General features: G+C 43.7%; 1 protein-coding gene across 4 annotated transcripts in view; it reads left to right on the top strand.

The window, feature by feature from the left end:
• Positions 1-21814, top strand: part of CCDC39 (coiled-coil domain containing 39) — a 187398-nt gene that overhangs the window by 57750 nt on the left and 107834 nt on the right. For all 4 annotated transcript variants that reach the window (XM_033958862.1, XM_033958863.1, XM_033958864.1 and 1 more), the window contains exon 3: positions 13258-13404. In XM_033958862.1, coding sequence (XP_033814753.1) covers positions 13258-13404 — 147 coding nt within the window. The remainder of the gene's footprint in view (positions 1-13257; positions 13405-21814) is intronic.

Genomic DNA, 21814 nt, shown 5'->3' with positions numbered 1-21814 from the left:
GTTCCAAATAAAATTGTGTCATATGTAAGTCCAACATGATTTTCTAATAATATATTAATTTGGGGCCAAATTGTTTTCCAAAAGGCATTTATACAGGGACAAAAATAGATTAAATGATCTAATGTCCCAATTTCTACCTTACAATGCCAGCATCTATTAGATTTAGAACTATCTATTTTTTGTAACCGAGTAGGGGTCCATAAAACTCTATGTAATAAAAATAACCATGTTTGACTCATAGATGCTGACATTGTAGTATGTATTCTCCAGGACCAAAATTTTTGCCATTGAGTTGCAGAAATTGTCTGTCCTATCTCAATACTCCAAATGTCTCTAAGTCCTGTTCTTTTTTTTTTATTTAAAAATCCATATAATAATTTATACCATTTTGCGGCTTGGTGTCCCAAAAAATCTGCCTGAAAGCAAAGGATTTGCAAACTATATTGAGTATTAAGATTTTTCCATTCAGGGAACCCTTCCTGGATGGCTTGCTTCAATTGCATCCATTTAAAATATTGTGTTATGTTCAATCCAAATTTCTGTTGCAATTGTGAAAAACTAAGCATGGATCCATTTACTATAACATCATTTAAAGACCGTATACCTGCAATTATCCATTGCTTCCATATTATTTTGAATCCACCAATTTTGATCCTGGAGTTTACCCAAATGGATTGATTTAACGATTTAGTTATTGGATCTGTTGTAATATTACTAATAAATCTTAGTGTTTTCCATGTATCTAATAAAATTCTGTGATCTTTATATCTCTTGGGCATTGTTATACTTATAAGATGTTCCGGATATAATGGAAACAGGAGTCGCCATTCTAAATATAACCAGTCTGGTACATTCTCCATGAGGTCTGGGAGGATCCAATACATACCCTGTCTTAAAATATAGGCTTGATGATACCTATAAAAATTTGGAAAATTTACCCCTCCCTCTCTAATTGTTTTTTGTAATGTTGCTAAAGCGATTCTTGGCCTTTTCCCAAACCAAACAAATTTTGTAAGTATTCTATTTAATTTTTTATAAAATGACCCCTGAAAAAATATCGGAATCATACTCATTTGATAACAAACCACAGGTAAGATCATCATTTTTATTGTTTGAACTCTTCCCCACCATGAAAGATGTAAAGGATTCCATTGCTCGCACATTTCTGTTATTTTTTTTAATAAAATTTTTTCATTTTCTGTTACTGTATCATCAATTGTATTTTTAATAACAATTCCTAAATATTTTATTCCTTCCTCTTTCCATTGGAATGAATATGAATCAAATAAACCTTTGGTACAATGGACATTAATTGGAAGAACTTCAGATTTTCCCCAATTTATTTTGTATCCAGAAAATTTACCAAATTTATCTAATAAATTTAATAAACATGGAATGGTATCTTCCGGTTTCCTCAAATATAAAAGAATATCATCTGCATATGCAGATAATTTATATTCCCAATTTGAAAATGTGATCCCCTTTATTCCCTTAGTTTGATTTATTGCAATTAATAAGGGTTCAAGAACAATATCAAAAAGTAAGGGAGATAAAGGACAACCTTGTCTAACCCCCCGTAACAAGTTAAATCTTTCTGAAATGTTATTATTTATATTTAATCTTGCTCCAGGAGAGCTATACAATGTTTGAATCATTTTAATAAAAAAGGGACCTATTCCAAACCATTTTAAAGCTTGATACATAAATTTCCACTCCACTCTATCAAATGCTTTCTCTGCATCTAACGATATTAAGAAAGCTGGTTCATTCATAGTTTTCGCTAAGTTTAAAGAATGAAGTGCCAGTCTGGTATTATGTGAGGAATGTCTTTTAGCAACGAATCCTGTTTGGTGTACATCTATAATAAAAGGAAGAGCTTTTGCCAATCTTAATGCTAATACTTTAGCAAGCAATTTTTCATCTACATTCAACAATGATATGGGCCTGTAGTTTGAAACCAATGTAGGATCCCTGTTTGGTTTTGGTAAGACAATAATTACAGAATCTGCCATAGTACCTGATATATTTTCATTATGTATCTGATATTGATATAAATTTAATAAATAAGGCAATATAATATTTTGAAATGTTTTATAAAATTCAACATTATATCCATCTCCACCTGGAGCGGATCCAACTCTAAGAGATTTCAATGCTAGTTCTATTTCTTTTAATGATATATGTTCTTCTAAACTTCCTTTTATATGTTCTGGAATATTTGGTCCAATAATTGAATTTAAAAACTCTAAGCCATCTTGTTCTTTATTTTCACAAGAATCTGAAGTATATAGACTCTTATAAAAATCAAGAAATTGTTTTACAATATATTTAGTGCTGGTGTGTGTATTACCTTTTGTATCTTTTATTGCAATAATTTTAGTTTTTCTTTTTTTTGCTTTAAGAAAATTTGCTAACATTTTTCCAGCTTTATTTGAGTTTCCATAATATCTAAATTGCTGACAGAACATTTCTTTTCTAACAAATTGTGAAGAGAGTTCATTATATTTAGTTTTAACTTTTAATAGTTTTTGTAATACTACATTTTCCCATTTAATAATTAATTTTTTTTCTAATGATTTAATTTCTTCCTCTAATTCCATAAATTGTTTTTTAAGCTGTTTTTTCATAAAAGCCGAATATGATATAATGTTTCCTCTCATTGTAGCTTTACAAGCATCCCATATAATTTCAATATTCATATTGTCTGTGCTATTAATTTGAAAAAACTCTTTCATCTTTACTTTTAGGTCTGTTACAAAATTTTCATCAGCAAGTAAGGCATTATCAAATTTCCAAATTGATGTAAAATTTGTTTTTATATCATTTTTTAGATCAATCCACACACCAGCATGATCAGAAATTATAATAGGATCAATAACTGCTTTCATAACTTTTTGTGCTAAATTACTAGAAACAAATATATAATCAATTCTTGAAAATGATTTATGGACCTGAGAACAAAAAGAATATTCCTGATCATTAAAATGAAGAATACGCCATATATCTACCAAATCACAAGATTGTATCAAATTTTCTAGCCCTAATGATTTTATAATTTTACTAGGTTTCTTATCCAAAATAGGATCCATAACAGCATTGAAATCTCCAGCTACTATCAAATTTGAAGTAGCCAATGGTAGTAATATCTGTTGAATTTTTTTAAAAAACTCCATTTGATTTGAATTAGGAGCATATAAATTAAATAAGTCCAGGGTTGTATTTCCCATTATCATTTTGATATGTACCCATCTTCCTAATGGATCAATTTTTATAAGTTTAAAATCAGCAGTACATTTCTTATTAATAAGTATGGCTACTCCTGCCTTTTTCCCTAAGGCAGGAGCAAAAAAACATTTAGATACCCATCCCCCAATTAGTTTATTAGATTCATTCCCTGTAAGATGTGTCTCTTGCATGAAATAAATATCCGCATTTTGCTTTTGAAGGAAACCTAACATTTTTTTTCTTTTTACTGGGTGATTCAGACCATTGACGTTAATGGAAAAAATTTTAATTGTCATTTAATAATTTGAGTAAAATTAAATATCTTCTTAATAATAAAATTTTGATCAGATATCTGCACTTTTCTTTAATTATTCTAGATTTAATTATTAATTTTCCCCTCTTCCTATTCCCATCCCCCACCCCACCCTCCCTTTTAATTAAAAATTGTGTATACTTGGTAACACGCATCTTAAGTCGATAATAAAGCACTCCATAAGACCTGTTCTTATTGTATTCTATAAATTAAAACATTTGTTATTTAAATGAAATATAATATAATTTAGCCATGTTACACACATATATATATATATATATAATATTCAAAGCATATTATATTGTTAATTTATCTAAATTGTTATTTTTGTAATAAATATATATCAATAAATAATCCCTTATTTGTTTTATTTTAAATAATATGGGAATTCAATGATATATAATTAAGTATTTTATGATCAAAAAATCCCCCTCCTATGGAGGAACCCACCGTAGAAGCACATCTCGATTTCACATATATATTTCTTTTAATTTTATGTTAGTTGAATCCAGAAGAGAGAATAATTTCAATACAAACTCATTTCCTTCAAGTATATCTCAGTCCACCTTTATTCTTGATTGTAGTTTTCTATTCCGTTTTAAATTTTCATTTTCTCTTCTTTTCTTCTTTTCCCAATGTATGTAGTTCTTCTCTTTATATGATCAATACGATGCAACAACAAGATCTGTCCATAAGTTCAACGGTTATACAAAAGTCTTTCTTTATAGTTCCGGTGTCTGCTCTGTCCATCACATGTAGTTCCCTCGCTTTGACATCTGGGGATCTGAGTCTTTATTCTCTCCTCTGTATCTAGTGTTATATATGTTCGAGATGCACCCCCACTGCGCATCCCCCCATGGAGGAAGATCTTTACTTTATATTGTATTAAATTAATTAAAATTATAAAGTAGTCTTTCAAATATTTTCTATTTTTCTAAAAATGAAAATCATTTATCTGAAAATTATTAATTAATATTGAATGTTCCTGAACATCTTTCCTTATAAATTCATTCTTTAATATTATATTATATTTTCCTTTAATACATTCATATCTTCCTTTAATAAACTTAGTTCATGTTTAAAACATTCACTTATTCCCTTAATAGAAGTTTTTTTTTTTGTTTTTTTTTTTTTGGAATTTTGATTTCATTTGAATTCCATTTTTGAATATCGTTAGTGTAGAATATTTGAATTGATTTGAATATATTACATTCTATATAGTTATTCCAAATCAATTTATAATACCTTTTTATCAAATTAGTTATTTAACTATATTCAGTTATCTATATATAGGAACTAAAATATGATAAACAATTTAAGAAGACATTGGTACTTCCTGGTTTTGAATAAATTTTTCTAATTTCTCTGGATCATTGAAAGATAAAGTTTTGTTTCCAATTGTCACTTTCATAGTAGCAGGGTATACCAATCCAAACTTCGCTCCTAATTCTCTCAGCTTTGGTCTTAAATCCAATAACTTCTTTCTTTTTACAGCTGTATTTTTTGCGAAATCCGGCACTAGATGTATAAAAGCATCCTGATACTTCAAACCTTTATTTTTCTTGGCCAGTTGTAATATTTCTATGGCCTGTTGGTGTCGCAATAGTTTAAAAATAAAAGGTCTTGGTCCTTGCTGGTTTACTGCTCTTTTTAACGGCACTCTATGTGCTCTTTCTATTTCTATGGGAAATTTCGTTTGCAAAGGAAGTAGCTTGGGAAGTAATTTTTCAATGAAGGTGACAGGATTTCCTATTTCTGCTCCTTCCGGCAAGCCAATCAGACGGATGTTACTTCTTCGTTCACGATTCGAAAAATCTTCCAGGTCTTTAATAAGTATTTCAATTTTTTTCCTGTCTGCTTGGCTATAACAGATTTCCTCTTCAACTGTCAGCATTCTTTCTTCTAAGTTGTTAGATTTCAATTCAAGCACATCCATCTTCTTATTTATATTTGAAACCTCTTCTGTTAAATCGGTAACTTTTTTAGTAATAATAGAAAGCATTTCTTTAATTTCTTTTAACTCTTTCATAACTTCTGTGTCTGTCAGTTTTAAACTGCTCTCCTGCTCCGGTTTTGCCCTTTTGCTACTTCCTGATACAGCGAAGTCGTTTTTATTCTGTTTACCAGTTGCCATCCTTTTTTCTTCTTTATTATTCATAGGACCAGTGAAATTTTAATATATCTTCCGTTTTCATTCAATTTATTTAATCTTTCAAGGTCTTTTTAACGGAGCTCTTCAATTACACGACTTTCTTCATGCGTGTCCAAGCCACGCCCCCCTCTCTCCCATTTTTTTAAAAAAAATTGTATTTATTATATAAATTGTTAGTTTTATAATATCGTATGTCATTTCCTATTTTAGTATTATGTTTAATTATATGTTACTTTTATATATTGTAATTCACTTAGAAACAATTTTAATTAAGCGATTAATCAAATATAAATAAAACTTGAAACTTGTCCAATTATTATCTTCCTTCAACTTCTGTGTGATTACCAAAACTCATGACTATAAGGGGGAAATTCTGTAAACGGCATCTTGTCAATCATCATGCCTAGCTTAAAACGTAGGTACCTATAATATGAATCAAGGTTTTAATATGGGCCAGGGTTTTAATGGCCCTACTTTGGAATTTGGCGCTGATAGGTGCCATTCGGTAGGCACCTATCTTTTGTAGAATCGTACCTAAGAAGATAGGTGCCTAACCCCCAATTTATTTTTTTTCAACTATGAGCTTGTTAAAGCTTAAAATTGAAGCCAGTTTTCTAATTAAGTTAAGTAGGGGTCCTTTTATTATCCCAGGACAAGCAGGCAGCATATTCTCTACATGTGGGTGACGTCACCGACGGAGCCCCCTAGTGGACGTTTTTGCAAGCATACTTGCTTGAATATCTTCAAGCTTGCGAATGTACCGCGCATGCGTGAATGCCCCTCCCGCTCGACTCAGGGCATGTGTCTCCTCAGCGTGTCCTCAATTCTAAGTTTTCCGTGGAGCTAGAAGCCCTGCTCCCTTGCTCTGCGCGAATTTGTAGTGCCTCTTTGCACCACGGCTTGCTTTTTTGTTTTCGGGTAAGTCGCTGTGCTGCGCGTCTTTATTTTATACAAGTTCCTTCTTATCTCTTTTTTCCGACCGGGTGGTCGGTTTTTGTCAGGCCGCCTGGCCTCGCAGGGCCGCGGCTGTATTTTTTCCTATGTCCTGGCCTCTGACCAGTTTAAGAACTGCACTAAGTGCAACCGGGTGATCTCCATCACCGACCCCCATCGTTGGTGCGTGGAGTGCCTGGGTGCTGAACATCAAGCTGAGTCTTGCCCGCATTGTGCTACCCTTCAACTGCGGGCTCTTCATCGGAGTGTGGCCAAGATTCTTCAACTTTTTGGCCCCATGGAACTCGAGGGGTCGGCCTTGGCCTCGGCTTCGAAGGCCTCGACCTCGATGAAGTCTCCCTCAACCTCGAAGACGTTGGTCCCAGCTCCGCCTGCCACCTTGGCTTTGGGTAAGTCTCCTCTTCCCTCCTCTGGTGTGCCGGCGAAGAAGCCAACCTCGGAGTCTCTTGCGAGTGCCGCATCTTCGGTCTCATCAAGACATCATTCGAAGTGTGCCTCCTCACGTAGGGAATACTCTTCCTGGAGGTTGCCCCCGAAGGAGCACACTGCTGCACCTCAACTCCAGAATCCTATGGTTTCAGTGCCTATGTTCGAGGACATGCTTAAGGCTATCCTTACGACGCAGATTTCCTTGGTTCTGGGTCAGCTAGCTCCGGCCTCAGCCTGGCCTCCATCTGAACAGAGTTTGGGCGTTCCCCCGCGGTTGCTCGGGGTCAGTCCCTCAAGTCTCGCAGGTAGCTCTTGAGCAATTCTTCTTCGCCTGATTCGAGGCCTGAGACTTTACGGGTGTCCCGGGCGGGACCCCGCACTGTGCCTTCCTCTTCTTGGAAGCCTGTCCCTTCGAAGCGGCAGAGGACTTCTCCGCCTCGTCGAGGCAGGTCCCTGTCTGCTCGTTCCTCGGGGGCCCTTGTGGTCTCATCCGGGGGCACCGACCCTTGTCTGCATGCTTCTCTGCTGGTCTCTTCGGGGCAGAGATTTTCTGTTACAGCGCACGTCGGGGACTCCTCCTACACGCCTATATCTCCGAAACGTCAGATGGTGATTCCTCTGATGCCGGGGTCCTCTCCAATTTGTCTGCAGCGGGGCCGTTCTTTGATGCCCCCGTGGGAGTGTAGCAGGGCCTCTTCGGTGTCCCGAGCTTGGGATTCGGAGGTCCCCACTTATTATTCCAGGGAAGTCTCCCCCTCTTTCTCGGCTGCCTTGAGATCTGGGTCTTCCTCACCTCCGGAGGATGAGTCTTCTTTTCGTACCTCCTTCTTTACCCAGTTTGTTTCGGACATGGGCCAGGCTCTTAAGCTTGAGCTCCAATCCGAGTCCCGGTATACTCAAGAGTATTTGGTGGAGATGGGGCTTCCTCATCTGCCTTGGGAAGCTTTGCACTTGCCCTTGCATCAGGTGGTCCAGCAAACTTTCCTTCAGAATCTGGAGACTCCTTATGCTGTCACTGTCATTCCCTCCAAGATGGAGTCCCGTTACCGGACGGTGCCGGTCAAGGGCTTCGAAAGTGCACAGCTTTCCCATCAGTTTCTGGTGGTCAAGTCCTCCTTGAAGAAATCTAACCCGTCCAAAGTCTACGCGGCTGTCCGTCCGGGCAGAGAAGAGCATACAATGGACAAATTCGGTCACCGCCTCTATCAGAACTCGATGATGGCAAACCGGGTTCTCAATTATAATTTCACCTTCGCGTCCTATCTCAGGTACTGTATGGACATTCTCCTCTCGTTCCAGTCTGACGTGTCTGCTCCTCATAGGCAGGAGTTCCATCTGGTTCATGAGACTCTTTCTCAGCTCCATCTCTATATGTTTCAGGCGACTTACGATGCCTTTGAGCTGTCCTCGAGGGTCACGGCCTTTGCGGTCGCCATGCATCGCCTGGCCTGGCTCCGGATTGTGGACATGGATCCCAACTTCCAGGATCGTCTGGCTAACCTCCCTTGTGTGGGGAACGAGCTGTTTGACTCCATCGAGGCTGCCACTAAGCGCCTGTCGGAGCATGAGCGATATTTTGCCTCCTTGGTGAGGATCAAGTCGAAAACTCCACCGGCTCGTCAGTACAAGATTCCTCTTCAGCGATATCTGCAGAAGTCCACTACATTCTCTCGCCTGCCCCAGAGACGCGTGCAGCAACAACAGCAGCGTCCTCCTAAGACTCAGCCGCCCGCTCCGTCGAAGCCTGGGCCATCTTTTTGAATATTCCTGTCTGAGCCTGCCGGCTCCCTTCCTCCTGGAGCCCTCCCCCCTTCCCATTGGGGGACGCCTCCATCATTTCTATCCTCAGTGGGAGAAACTTACCACGGACCTGTGGGTCCTTTCCATCATCCGGGAGGGGTACTCCCTTCGCTTAAGTCGGGTACCCCTGGATCTTCCGCCTGGAGAGTTTCCTTCTCCCTGGTCGCACCTTCCCCTTCTTCTGCGGGAAGCGCAGGCCCTCCTTCGCCTCAGGGCGGTTGAGGAGGTTCCTCCAGATCAGCTCAACACGGGGTTTTTCTCCCGGTTCTTTCTGGTCCCCAAGAAGACGAGAGACCTGCGTCCAATCCTGGACCTCAGGTCTCTGAACAAATTTCTGGTCAAGGAAAAGTTTCAGATGCTTACTCTTCCTACGTTGTATCCCCTGATGGACGACGGGGACTGGCTGTGCTCTTTGGATCTCAAGGAGGCCTATAAGCACGTGCCGATTCATCCATCTTCTCGCCGGTATCTGAGATTCCGGGTGGGGGATCTTCACCTCTAATACCGTGTTCTTCCCTTCAGTCTGGCTGCCTCCCCGAGGGTGTTCACGAAATGCCTGGTAGTGGTGGCTGCGGCCCTTCGCCTGCAGGGGCTTCAGGTGTTTTCCTACCTCGACGATTGGCTCATCAAGGCCTTGTCCCGCCAGGCGGTTCTGAGGGCGACGAATCAAACTATCTCGCTCCTTCAGAGTCTCGGCTTCGAGGTGAACTTTCCAAAGTCCCAGCTGTGTCCGTCTCAGTCCCTCAAATTTATCGGGGCGATACTGGACATGTGTTGTCTTCGCTCCTTCTTGCCTCGACCTCGTCAGGAGGCCCTTATCCATCTTTGTCGAAAGGTGGCTCTCCTGTCCTCGGTCCCAGCCCATCTCATGATGGTCCTCTCGGTCACATGGCCTCCATGGTTCACGTGACTCCTTTTGCCAGACTTCACCTCCGCATTCCTCAATGGACTCTGGCGTCTCAGTGGAGCCAGGATCGGGATCCAGTGTCTCGACACATTGTGGCGACTCCTTTGTTGAAACAGTCTCTCCGTTGGTGGATGCTCTCTACCAATCTTTCCTGAGGTTTTATGTTTTGCGCTCCTCCTACGCAGAGGGTTCTCATGACGGACTCGTCAACCTATGCTTGGGGGGGTGCATCTGGACGGTCTTCACACCCAGGGACTTTGGTCCAGTGCGGACCATCTATGTCACATCAATCTGTTGGAGCTCAGAGCGGTGTTCAACTCTCTGAAGGCTTTCCGTCATCTGCTTCACGACAGTGTCGTGCTGGTCCGCATGAACAACCAGGTCGCCATGTATTATATCAACAAACAGGGGGGCACAGGATCTCTCTCCCTGTGCTAGGAGGTGATGCTGCTCTGGGATTGGGAGATCCACCACAACATCTTTCTCGGCGGTCTACATTCAGGGCCACCAGAACTGTCTGGCGGACAAGATGAGCCGCCTTCTGCAGCCTCACGAATGGTCTCTCCATTCCTCGACTCTGCGTCAGGTGTTTGCTTGGTGGGGGACTCCGGATGTCGATCTGTTGCGTCCCCCTCCAATCACAAGTTGCCTCACTTCTGCTCCAGGGTCTACATCCCGCACCGGAGCGAGGCGGATGCCTTCCTTCTGGACTGGACGAACCTTTTTCTGTATGCGTTCCCTCCATTCCCTCTGATCCTGAAGACTCTCGTCATACTCAAGTCCACTCACGCCACCATGATTCTGATTGCTCCTCGGTGGCCCAGACAACCGTGGTTCTCCCTTCTGCTGCAACTCAGTGTCAGGGAGCCTCTTCTGCCTGTTTTTCCTTCATTGCTTACGCAGAGTCAGGGATCTCTACTTCATCCCAACCTGCAGTCTCTTCACTTAACAGTTTGGTTCCTCGAGACTTGATGGCCTCTTTCCAGTTGTCTCAGTTGGACCTGGATGTTCTTGAGGCGTCTCGGAAGGAGTCCACTTGCCAATGTTACCATCAGAAGTGGACCCGTTTTTCGCCTTTGTGTGCCTCCTTGTCTTCTGTGCTCGATTATCTATTGCACTTGTCTAGTGCTGGTCTCAAATCCACATCTATACCTCAGTGCCATTGCTGCTTTTCATCAGCTGATTGACGGAAAACCTCTCTCTGTTCATCCTGTGGTTTCCTGATTCATAAAGGGTCTTTTCCACGTTCGTCCTCCCCTTAAACCTCCACTGGTGGTTTGGGGCCTTAACGTGGTTCTTTCTCTTTTGATAAAGCCTCCATCTGAGCCGCTTGCTCGATCTCACTTGGAAAGTTGTGTTTCTCATTGCGCTCACTTCTGCTCACAGGGTCAGCGAGCTCCAGGCTTTGGTGTTGGATCCGCCTTTCACTGTTTTCCATCATGATAAGGTGGTTCTCCGTACGCATCCTAAATTCTTGCCCAAGGTTGTTTCAGACTTTCATATTAACCAGTCCGTGGTTCTTCCGGTGTTTTTTCTGAAGCCTCACTCTCATCCTGGAGAAGTGGCTTTGCATACTCTTGACTGCAAGCGTGAGCTGGCCTTTTACTTGAAGCGCACTGCTCCTCATAGGTCTGCTCCCCAGCTTTTCGTCTCGTTTGACCACAATCATTTGGGGCGCCCAGTTTCAAAGCAGACCATTTCTAACTGGTTGGCCGCTTGTATCTCCTGTTACGCTCAGGCTGGTCTCTCCCAGCCGGGTCGAGTTATGGGGCACAAGGTCAGAGCGATGTTGTTTTCCTCCGGTCGACCCCGGTGGAGGAAATCTGCAAGACTGCCACTTGGTCCTCGGTTCATACTTTCACCTCTCACTACTGTCTGGAAGCTTTCTTCAGGCGTGACGGCCATTTTGACCAGTCCGTTTTGCAACATCTATTCTCCTAGTTTGCCAACTCTCCCACCTTCCCTGTCTCGTGAGCTTGGCGGTCACCCACATGTAGAGAATATGCTGCCTGCTTGTCCTGGGATAAAGCACAGTTACTTACCGTAACAGGTGTTATCCAGGGACAGCAGGCAGATATTCTCGCAACCCACCCTCCTCCCCGAGGTTGGCTTCTTTGCTAGCTATCTGAACTGAGGCCACGCTGAGGAGACGCATGCCCTGAGTCGGGCGGGAGGGGCACTCGCGCATGCGTAGTATATTCGCAAGCTTGAAGGTCTTCAAGCAAGTCTGCTTGCAAAAACGTCTGCTAGGGGGCTCCGTCGGTGATGTCACTCACATGTAGAGAATATCTGCCTGCTGTCCCTAGATAACACCTGTTACGGTAAGTAACTGTGCTTTAAGGTGCGCTAACCAATTTAGCGCGCACTAAAGTTTAGTGTACGCTAAATTCTCTCTTCCCCGATGAGCTGCAGCCATATCTGGAGGGCTTACAGCATGCGCAGATGTGTGTGACATGCTCAGAGGCCCTCCAGATGCGGCCGGAACTCATCGGGGCTTTCCAAAACCCATACAAATGCCAGGTTTTGGAAAGTCTGTTCGGGAGCCTGGACAGTTCTCTAAAAAGATGACATATCCGGGTTTTCCCAGACATCTGGTGACCCTAATAATGCACTTATTTCATTAGAATAATGACATATATGTACATTTGTTTGCATATACGTGTGTAACTGGCAAATTCACTTAGGTGCTTTTCTGTAACTACAAGTGTTTCTTACACAGTGCACACTTTAAAGGTAGGCATAGATGTAGGCAGCGTGTGGGTGATGCATTAGTAGGTGCAGATTTACACAGATAATTAATACAAAAAGTTATGTTTGTATTTCCAGCACTTAGGTGCACATGTTATTGCCAGCTCCTTGGCTGGTTTAAGTATTCTCATGTAACTTATAGGAACATATTTTCACTGTTATGCTGGTATTCTATACAGGAATGTAGGCACCTACATTCCTATATAGAAAAGGCTCCTGCCAGGTGCCCAATTATAGAATTACCCTCTCAGACATTTCTGTTTAATTAGAGAAGCAGCTAGATCCCTGTTTGAAGGGGGGCAGGGGAAGGAATCCCCCCCAAGTTGTCTTCTTTTATTAAGTGGCATTTAGTTATTGAAAAAGTGGGTGACTCAGAAGGTGCTCCTGGGACTGGGCAAGGAACTTAGCTGCCTTGTGCAAATTTTCAGTGCTTAGATAGCTAAGTTTAGCCTGACTGCCGGGCTAGAAAAGCAGACCTAAATCTAGAAGACCAAATTTTGACCTCCTTGATTTAGGAAACCTTTATGTTGCACGTTTGTGATTACAAGTAGTTTTAACCACACATTTTAGGTGCTTGAGATGCAAGCTTGAAATCAGTCCCTATGCTGACTTTTTCACTATGGATGAAAGCTATGCCTTTAAAACCTGAATGCAATGTTGTGAATTACATGCAGTGAAATATTGCTTTTGAAAAGCACATTTTAAATGATGTATAATTGTATGTCTTAGTCTCTTTGCAGAGCCAGAGATAAAGAAATAGAAACTGAACAACACTTTAAGATGCTGGCAGAGAGAGAAATAGGACGGCTTAAACAAGAAATTTTGAAGCTGGAAAATGAGCAGGTCACATTACGAACAAGAAAAAATGGTCAAGAAGTAAGATTTAAGAAAATGATGTTTGTTATGTAGCAATGTTTTGCTATCAACCTAGATTCTTGCTATATATCTAGAAAATTGTTATGGGTAAACTCCAAGATTCAAATTGGCAGATTTAAAGTTGTATGGAAGCATTGGATTGTTGCTGGTATAAGGATTTTAGATGATGTTATTTCAAATGGTAAACTGCTTGATTTTTCACAGTTGCAACATAAATTTTGTCTTAATAAATCACAAAGCTTTAAATAGTTGCAACTGAAGCAGGCTATTCAGGAGGGGTTCCCTGAATGGAGAAATCTCAATAATCAGTATAGTTTGGAGTTCTTATGCTTTCAGGCGGATTTCTTGGGTCACCAGGCCGCACAGTGGTATAAATTGATATCTGGATATATAAATAAAAACCCAAAGACTGGTCTTAGAGACATTTGGAGCATTGAGATTAAGCATCAAATTTCTGCGTCTCAATGGCCACGAATTTGGTCTTGGAGAATGAGATGTACAGTGTCCGCATCTATGAGACAAACTTGGTTCTTTTTGTTACATAGAGCATTTTGGATCCCAGTTCGATTACAAAAGCTAGATAGCTCTAAGTCTAATAGATGCTGGCATTGTAATCTGGAAGCAGGGACTCTGGATCATTTAATATTCTACTGTCCCTGTATCATGGCCTTTTGGAAATCAATTTGGTCTCAAATTAATTGTTTACTAGAAAACCATGTAGCATTATCATATGATGTTCCAATACACACTTTCACAAGAAAGATGCAAAAAAAATGTTATATTCAACGTAAACAGTGCTGCTTTGGTTTAAATAGGATGTGTTTCAAAAAATGGAGGAAAAAGCCTCAGACTGAAGCCCTCCCACCACCACAATGGTGGTTCAAGGTGGTTGGGTGATAACCTCACTGGCAAAAAACCTCCATTGCACTCCCAAAATATAAAAACCTTCAGCAGGGCTGTCTATGCAAGGTGATAAAAGAAAGAAACTAGGGGCCCTTATTAAGTACAATAGGAAAGAAATACAGAAGAAAGAAACATAAGGCAGTGAGGGCAACACAAATATAAGATATATAACACAAAAGGTGCCGACAATGCTGGCATAAGAAGCTCATTTTGTCAGGAGCAACTTGGGAAACCTAATACAGTTATACTCAAGGCACTTGCTAGAGGCAGTGGTGAACCACAGGCAGTCAATTAAACTCAAACACTTGTGAAAAAGGTTATATTCAGAACACCTGCTAAGTACAGTGGTAAATATTCAGAACATTTTGAGGTCTTAGAAAGCTTCAGCTGAAGATCCGCGTTGTAGTGGAACCAAGTTTCATGTCCGGACACCTTGACAACTGTAAGAGAAGAAATTAGGACAGTAAAAGGACCTATCCATCTAGGTTTCAGGGGGTCTGACTTCCAAGTTTTAGCCATACTGTATTTCCAGGGACATACTCATGGACTTGTGTGGCTATCGGTAATGGGGCCCTTTCCAGGACCCATTTATGGAGCTCTTGAAGGACTTTAGCTAAGGATTGGATCTGACTCTGGAGGATATCTGATCCCAGAGTAGCAAAAGAACCATGATGGGCAATAGGCGGCCAAACATGAGCTGAAACGGGGACTGTTTAGTGGATTTTGACAGGGTACACCTGATCTGAAAAAGAACAGAAGGCAACAAGATAGGCCAGGGCAGATTGGTTTCTTCAATTCGTTTGGTGAGAAGGGTCTTAAGGGTTCTGTTCATCCTTTCAGCTCTGGGGATGGTAAGCAACATATAATTTCCATTCAATTTGGAGGGCATGAGCAGTTTGTTGTACAACATCAGCAATGAAGACGAGGCCGTTGTCGCTGCCTATGGAAAGGGGAGACCGAAGCACGGAATTATATCATTTAGGAGGTGTTTGGTTACTTCCCTGGCGCGTTCAGTGCGAGTAGGGAAGGCTTCGACCCATTTAGTCAAGGTGTCTGTGAAGACTAGGAGGTGACTGAGGGAATGGAAAGTGGGCATGTGGGTAAAATCTACAGGCAGGACCTGCATCAAATGTGTTCCAATGGGTTGGTGTCCAAGAGGTGGCAGTCGTCTGATTGGGGGATTTGTTCTAGAACCGACAACACACTGTCGGACCGTATTCTGGACTAGCTAGTCAAGGTGATTGATAAAGAAATGTCTCTTGAGGGTCATTTTCATAGCAGGGTCTCCAGAGTGTGCCAAGTCATGGCATCTTTTGACTATCGTGAGGGCTAGGTGTTGAGGAATGAATATGAGGGTACCCTCTGTGCTTGCATTTGAAGTATCAGTGTGTGAGTCTGGATTGGCACTTGAATTGGCGCATATTTGTATCCACCCCCCCTTTCAGGACAGACTGGCCCAAAAGAATGCGGGCCCAAGTCAGTTCCTGAGAAGTGTACTGGGGTGTAAGGGTGTCCAGAAAAGGAATGATGGTGTACAGAGGAGCCGAAGGAGGGGGGCAGAGGCTGGCAGCTCGGGCTGTGTGGTTGGCAAGGGCATTGCCGCGTGAGACGAGATCAGTGACACGATGGTGGGCCCGACAGTGCATAACCGCAACTCGGGAGGGCAATTTGATGGCCTCGAGGAGGTCAAGAATGAGGGGAGCATGATGGATCAGGCGGCCGGAGGCTGTAACGAAACCTCAATGTTTCCAGATAGCCCTATGGGAATGCAAGGTAAGGAAAGCATATTTGGAGTAAGTGTATATGTTGCAAGACTGAGAGGCAAAGTGGCACAGGGCAGAAGGGAGGGCATACAGCTCAGCTTCTGGGGCAGAAATGCCAGAGGGCAGGGGGCCCATGAGTAAAGGGAAAGTGGCAGAGACTACTGCATAACCAGCGATACGGGCATCAGAAGGGGTGACAGACAAACTGCCATCTGTGAAAAGAGTGAGATCAGGGTCCCAGAATGGGATATCAGTGAGACCAGGATGGGAAGAATAAACTAGAGAGCTGCACGGGAACGGGGATGACGGGAATCCCGCGGGACCCGCGGGGATCCCGCGGGTTCCCCCTTTGGGTCACGGGGATCCCGTGGGGACGCCCCCTAGGGTCGCGGGGATCCCATGGGGACGCCCCCTAGGGTCGCGGGGATCCCGTGGGGACGCCTCCGAGGGTCGCGGGGTTCCTGCGGGGTTGGATCGCAGTACACTGCATTTGAGCCGCGAGGGTAGTCTCCTCCTCCTTACCTGCACTGTCGCAGCACACAGCCGAACGGAAGTCTTCCCGATGTCAGCGCTGACGTCGGAGGGAGGGCTTAAGCAAAGCCCTCCCTTCCTCCGACGTCAGCGCTGACATCAGGAAGACTTCCGGTCGGCTGTGAGCGGCAGGGCAGGTAGGAAGAAGGCAATGGCGAACGAAAGAGGGGGGAGGGGGCGGTCCGCCCCGAAGAATGTGCACAGCCGGTCAGGTCCCCCGATCGACCGACAACAGGCCCGGCCGACAAACCTCCCTGCCCTGTAGCCGCGAATCTAAATTACCTCTTACAGCAGCTTCAATACTCCAGCTGCTGTAAGAAGGTAATTTAGATTTGCGGCTACAAGACAGGGAGATTTGTCCGACCGGGCCTGTTCTGTTGTCGGTCGGGTGCGGAAACGCCACAAAGGTAAGGGGCAGGGAGGGAGGAAAGGTGGAGTGGAGAAGAAAAGACGCTTAAGGGGGGAGAAGGCCGCTGAAAGCACTGGGGAAGACAAAGGAGTGGAGAAGGACGCTGAAAGGACATGGGGTAAACGGGAGGAGGGGGGGAAGGATGCTGAAAGCACATGTTGAAGACAGAGGGGGGTGAAGGACCCTGAAAGCACTGGGGAAGACAAAGGGGTGGAGAATGCCACTGAAAGGACATGGGGAAAACAGGGGTGGAGAAGGCCACTGAAAGGAAATGGGGAAAACAGGGGGGGAGAAGGCCGATGAAAGGATATGGGGAAGACAGAGGGGGGAGAAGGCCGCTGAAAGGACATGGGGAAGACAGAGGGGGGGAGAAGGAAGCTGAAAGGACATGGGGAAGGCAGAGGGGGGAGAAGGATGCTGCCTGACAGGACATGGGGAAGATGGTGGGGGAGAAGGACACTGGAAGGAAATGGGGAAGAGGGAATGGGGAGAAGACCCTGGCAGGGAAGAAGACAGAGGTGCCAGACTATGGGGGGAGTGGAAGGAAAAAGATGGGTGCCAGACAGTGTTCCCTCTAAGCGGGCGGGTGTTGTGAGCAAACTTTTTTCACTGTGAGCTAAAAATATCGGGCGCCAGCAAGTTATGAGCCAAATAAATATGTTGTCAAAGTTGCTGATACATGAGGACGAGGTATTCAAAGGAATTTTAGGCCTACACGCTAAATTAAATAACGTTAAATAATATTTTTAAGAACACAGAAATTGTAGGGATGAAATGATATCTTAATAAATGTTTTACAACAAATGTAGTTATGTCTGTTACATCCATATGTGTAAACTGTAAATTAAAAACAGTCCAGAAGACAATACGTTTGATGCTTTCAATTTCTAGACCAGTGTTTTTCAACCTTTTTTGGGCAAAGGCACACTTGTTTCATGAAAAAAATCACGAGGCACACCACCATTAGAAAATGTTAAAAAATTTAACTCTCTGCCTATATTGACTATATATAAAGTAATTCTCTTGAATAGGAATCAAATAAACACAAAGAAAGTATTTTATAATTACTTTATTATGAAATAAAAATTATAAAAATTATAAAATACTTTATTCAGTGCGAAACCTGGGCCTGTTTGGCTGAACACAAAGCTGATATTCTGGCTGGAATGGAAGAAAGACACACACGTAGCTCTTCGTCAACAGCTCTCAGTCTCTCTCTGTATTTGGTTTTTATAGCATACAAAAATAGACAAATATACCCTCCATCCTTTTTATTAAACCACAATAGCAGTTTTTAGCGCAGGGAGCTGCGCTGAATGCCCAGCACTGCTCTTGACGCTCATAGGCTCCCTGCGCTAAAAACCACTATTGCGGTTTAGTAAAAGGGGACCATATTGTAAAATATAGACAGCAGATATAAATTCAGAACTGTGCATAGTAAGTGAAGGGAAGTTTTCATCTCTGGGAATTTACCCAGTTAACTATTAAGTTATTTGGGCAAATTCCTTTGAAAACTGTGGTAATACTGCCTCCACTTTGCTAAATTTAAAATAAAATCATTTTTCCTACCTTGTCTGGTGATTTCTGGTTGCACTTTCTTCTTCTGACTGTGCATCCAATCTTTCTTCCCTTCTATCAGCCTGTATGCTTTCTCTCCTCCACACCTCATTCCCTCCCCCAACTTTTTCTTCCTCTCTCCCTGACCTTTCTTTCTTTTTTTCTGTTTCTCTTCTTTCCTTCTGTTTCCCTGCCTGCCCCCTTTCTTTCTTTCTCCCAGCCTCCTGTCCAGCAGTAACTCTCTTCCCTTCCTCCCCTCCCAGCAGCATCTCTCCTTCTCCCTCTCCAGTAGCAGCTGTCCCTTTTTTTCCTTGCCCAGCAGCTTCCCAGATTCCTTTCCCTCCTCCCCTCCCAGAAGCATCTCTCCTTCTTCTCCCTCTCCAGTAGCAGCTGTCCTTTTTTTTCCTGGCCCAGCAGCTTCCCAGATTCCTTTCCCTCCTCCCCTCCCAGATGCATCTCTCCTTCTCCTTCTCCCTTTCCAGTAGCAGCTGTCCCTTTTTTTTCCTGGCCCAGCAGCTTCCCAGATTCCTTTCCCTCCTCCCCTCCCAGAAGCATCTCTCCTTCTTCTCCTTATCCAGTAGCAGCTGTCCCTTTTTTTCCTTGCCCAGCAGCTTCCCAGATTCCTTTCCCTCCTCCCCTCCCAGAAGCATCTCTCCTTCTTCTCCTTATCCAGTAGCAGCTGTCCCTTTTTTTCCTTGCCCAGGAGCTTCCCAGATTCCTTTCCCTCCTCCCCTCCCAGAAGCATCTCTCCTTCTTCTCCTTATCCAGTAGCAGCTGTCCCTTTTTTTCCTTGCCCAGCAGCTTCCCAGATTCCTTTCCCTCCTCCCCTCCCAGAAGCATCTCTCCTCCTTCTCCCTCTCCAGTAGCAGCTGTCCTTTTTTTTCCTGGCCCAGCAGCTTCCCAGATTCCTTTCCCTCCTCCCCTCCCAGAAGCATCTCTCCTTCTTCTCCCTCTCCAGTAGCAGCTGTCCTTTTTTTTTTCCTGGCCCAGCAGCTTCCCAGATTCCTTTCCCTCCTCCCCTCCCAGAAGCATCTCTCCTTCTCCCTTTCCAGTAGCAGCTGTCCCTTTTTTCCCCTGCCCAGCAACTTCCCAGACTGATAGTGGTTTTCTCCCCTCCCAGCAGCTCTTCTTACTTCCCAGCGCAGCGATTCACGAAGGCAGCCTCGGGTCCTTTGTTGTGTCGCGCCGCCTCTGAGGAAAGAGGAAGTTGCATCATCAGAGGCAGCCGCGACTCAGCAAAAGCCCCGAGGCTGCCTTCGTGAATCGCTGCGCTGGGAAGTAAAGGAGAGCTGCAGAGAGGGGAGAAAGCCACTGTCGGAGGCTCCCCAAGATCTCTTCGGCCCAGCGCACGCTTCCGATGCTGATCTTGCCGGTCCTGCGTGGACCGGCAGGAAGTTCAAATGAGTCAATCTTGCCGGTCCTGCGCTGTGACGAGAAACTTGTGCGCTGCGACCTAATATTTTGTGCGCCAGCGCACGCCAGCGCAGCTTAGCGGGAACACTGCACTGCCAGACCAATTTGGGAGGGGGGAGAAAGGGAGAGGCACAGTAACAGAGCAAATGGAAGACACAGAGAGAAGAGAGGCAGTGGATGGAAGGAATTGAATGAGAATATGAAGAAAGCAGAAACCAGGCAACAAAGGTAGGAAAAAAATTCTTTTTTTTTTTTTTTGCTTAAGGATAAAGTAGTATATTAGTTGTGTTGATAAAAATTTATAAACATTAGAGGCTCTGGTAGAAACCCGTTTACAAAGTATGTATTCTTCCCAATTAATATTTCCAAATTAATAAAGTCTTTTTGCTTATTTTTAAATGGGTTTCTACCAGAGCCTTTAATTCAGTAGCATAATTAAATGAAATAACTATTTCTGTAGTTTATAGGGACGGGCGGGGATGTAGGGGATTCCTCGCGGGGACGTAGGGGATTCCTCGCGGGGACGGGCGGGGATGGAGGGATTCCTCGCGGGGACGGGTGGGGACGGAGGGATTCCTCGCGGGGACGGGTGGGGACGGGTGGGAGTCCTCACGGGGACGGGTGGGACTTTGGCGGGGACGGGTGGGATTTCTGTCCCCGCGCAACTCTCTAGAATAAACTAAGTCAACGGTGTCAAGGCAGTTGTGCAAGACCGGCTGGGAGGAGACAGGAAGGAGAGTGGAGGGGTCAAGGAGGGAAGAGACAACAAGAGAGACCTGAGGGTTTTCGCAAAGAAGGGCTTGGTATTTAAGGAGGCGTTCATTCGTGAGCCATAGGGAGCCTTTATGTTCTAGAAGAGAGGTCACACAGTGTGGAACAAAGAGGTCAATAAGCTGGCCGAAAGTGAGTTTGTTAGCGTGCTGTAAAAGATCTGAGACGGCAGCAATTGCCCAAAGACAGGGAGGCCACCCGGCAGCAACAGGATCCAAATGTCGAGAGAGATAGGCAATGGGCCTATGCCAGGAGCCAAGGAACTGGGTAAGGACCCCGGTTGCGATACTGGATTTTTCATGAACATAGAGCTGGAAAGGTTTAGAGAGGTCAGGAAGGCCAAGGGCAGGAGCCCGAGTCAGAAGTTTTGCAGGCGGCGGATAGCCCGATCCTGGAGTTGGGTTCAGAGAAAAGGGGCTGAGTCCGCGCCTTTGGTGGAATCATACAGAGGGCGGGCAATGGTAGAAAAATCAGGAATCCAGATGTGACAGTATCCTGCAGTACTGAGGAAGGTGCGCAGAGCCTTGCGATTATCAAGGACAGGGAGACTACAGACGGCCTGGACCTGGGTGTGAGGAAGGGACCGAGTACCCTGGGAGATTTGAAAGCCAAGGTAGGTGACACGAGGAAGGCATACTTGGAATCAGTGTAAATATGGCCACAGGAAAATTTAAAAGGCAGACCCACTGTCTAAAAGACTCAAGTAAACTGTCTACTAGCACATAAGAATTGTTCTCAATCCCTATTCTGTATCAGGTTCCTACCCCATTAAGTAAAATTCAGTTCTGGGTCCACCCACTAAGCAGGGTAGTCTGACACAAGCGCACTGTAAAGCAGCAGTCCCTTCACTATCATCTGACTGGCAAAAATATTTACTTCCATACAAAAGCATTCCTAAAAATTACATTCTTATACCTAAAAGTTACATTCTTATACTAAGCTTTTATGATTTATAAAAAGAAATACAAAAACAAAGATTGGAATATACAGTAAAACTTTGCATTGCAAATAACTTGGTTTGCAAGTGTTCTGCAAGACAAGCAAAACATTTTATTAAATTTTA

Source organism: Geotrypetes seraphini, chromosome 9 (assembly GCF_902459505.1).
Source record: "Geotrypetes seraphini chromosome 9, aGeoSer1.1, whole genome shotgun sequence".
Classification (NCBI taxonomy): Eukaryota; Metazoa; Chordata; class Amphibia; order Gymnophiona; family Dermophiidae; genus Geotrypetes; species Geotrypetes seraphini.
This window is presented reverse-complemented; position numbering and strand designations above follow the sequence as displayed.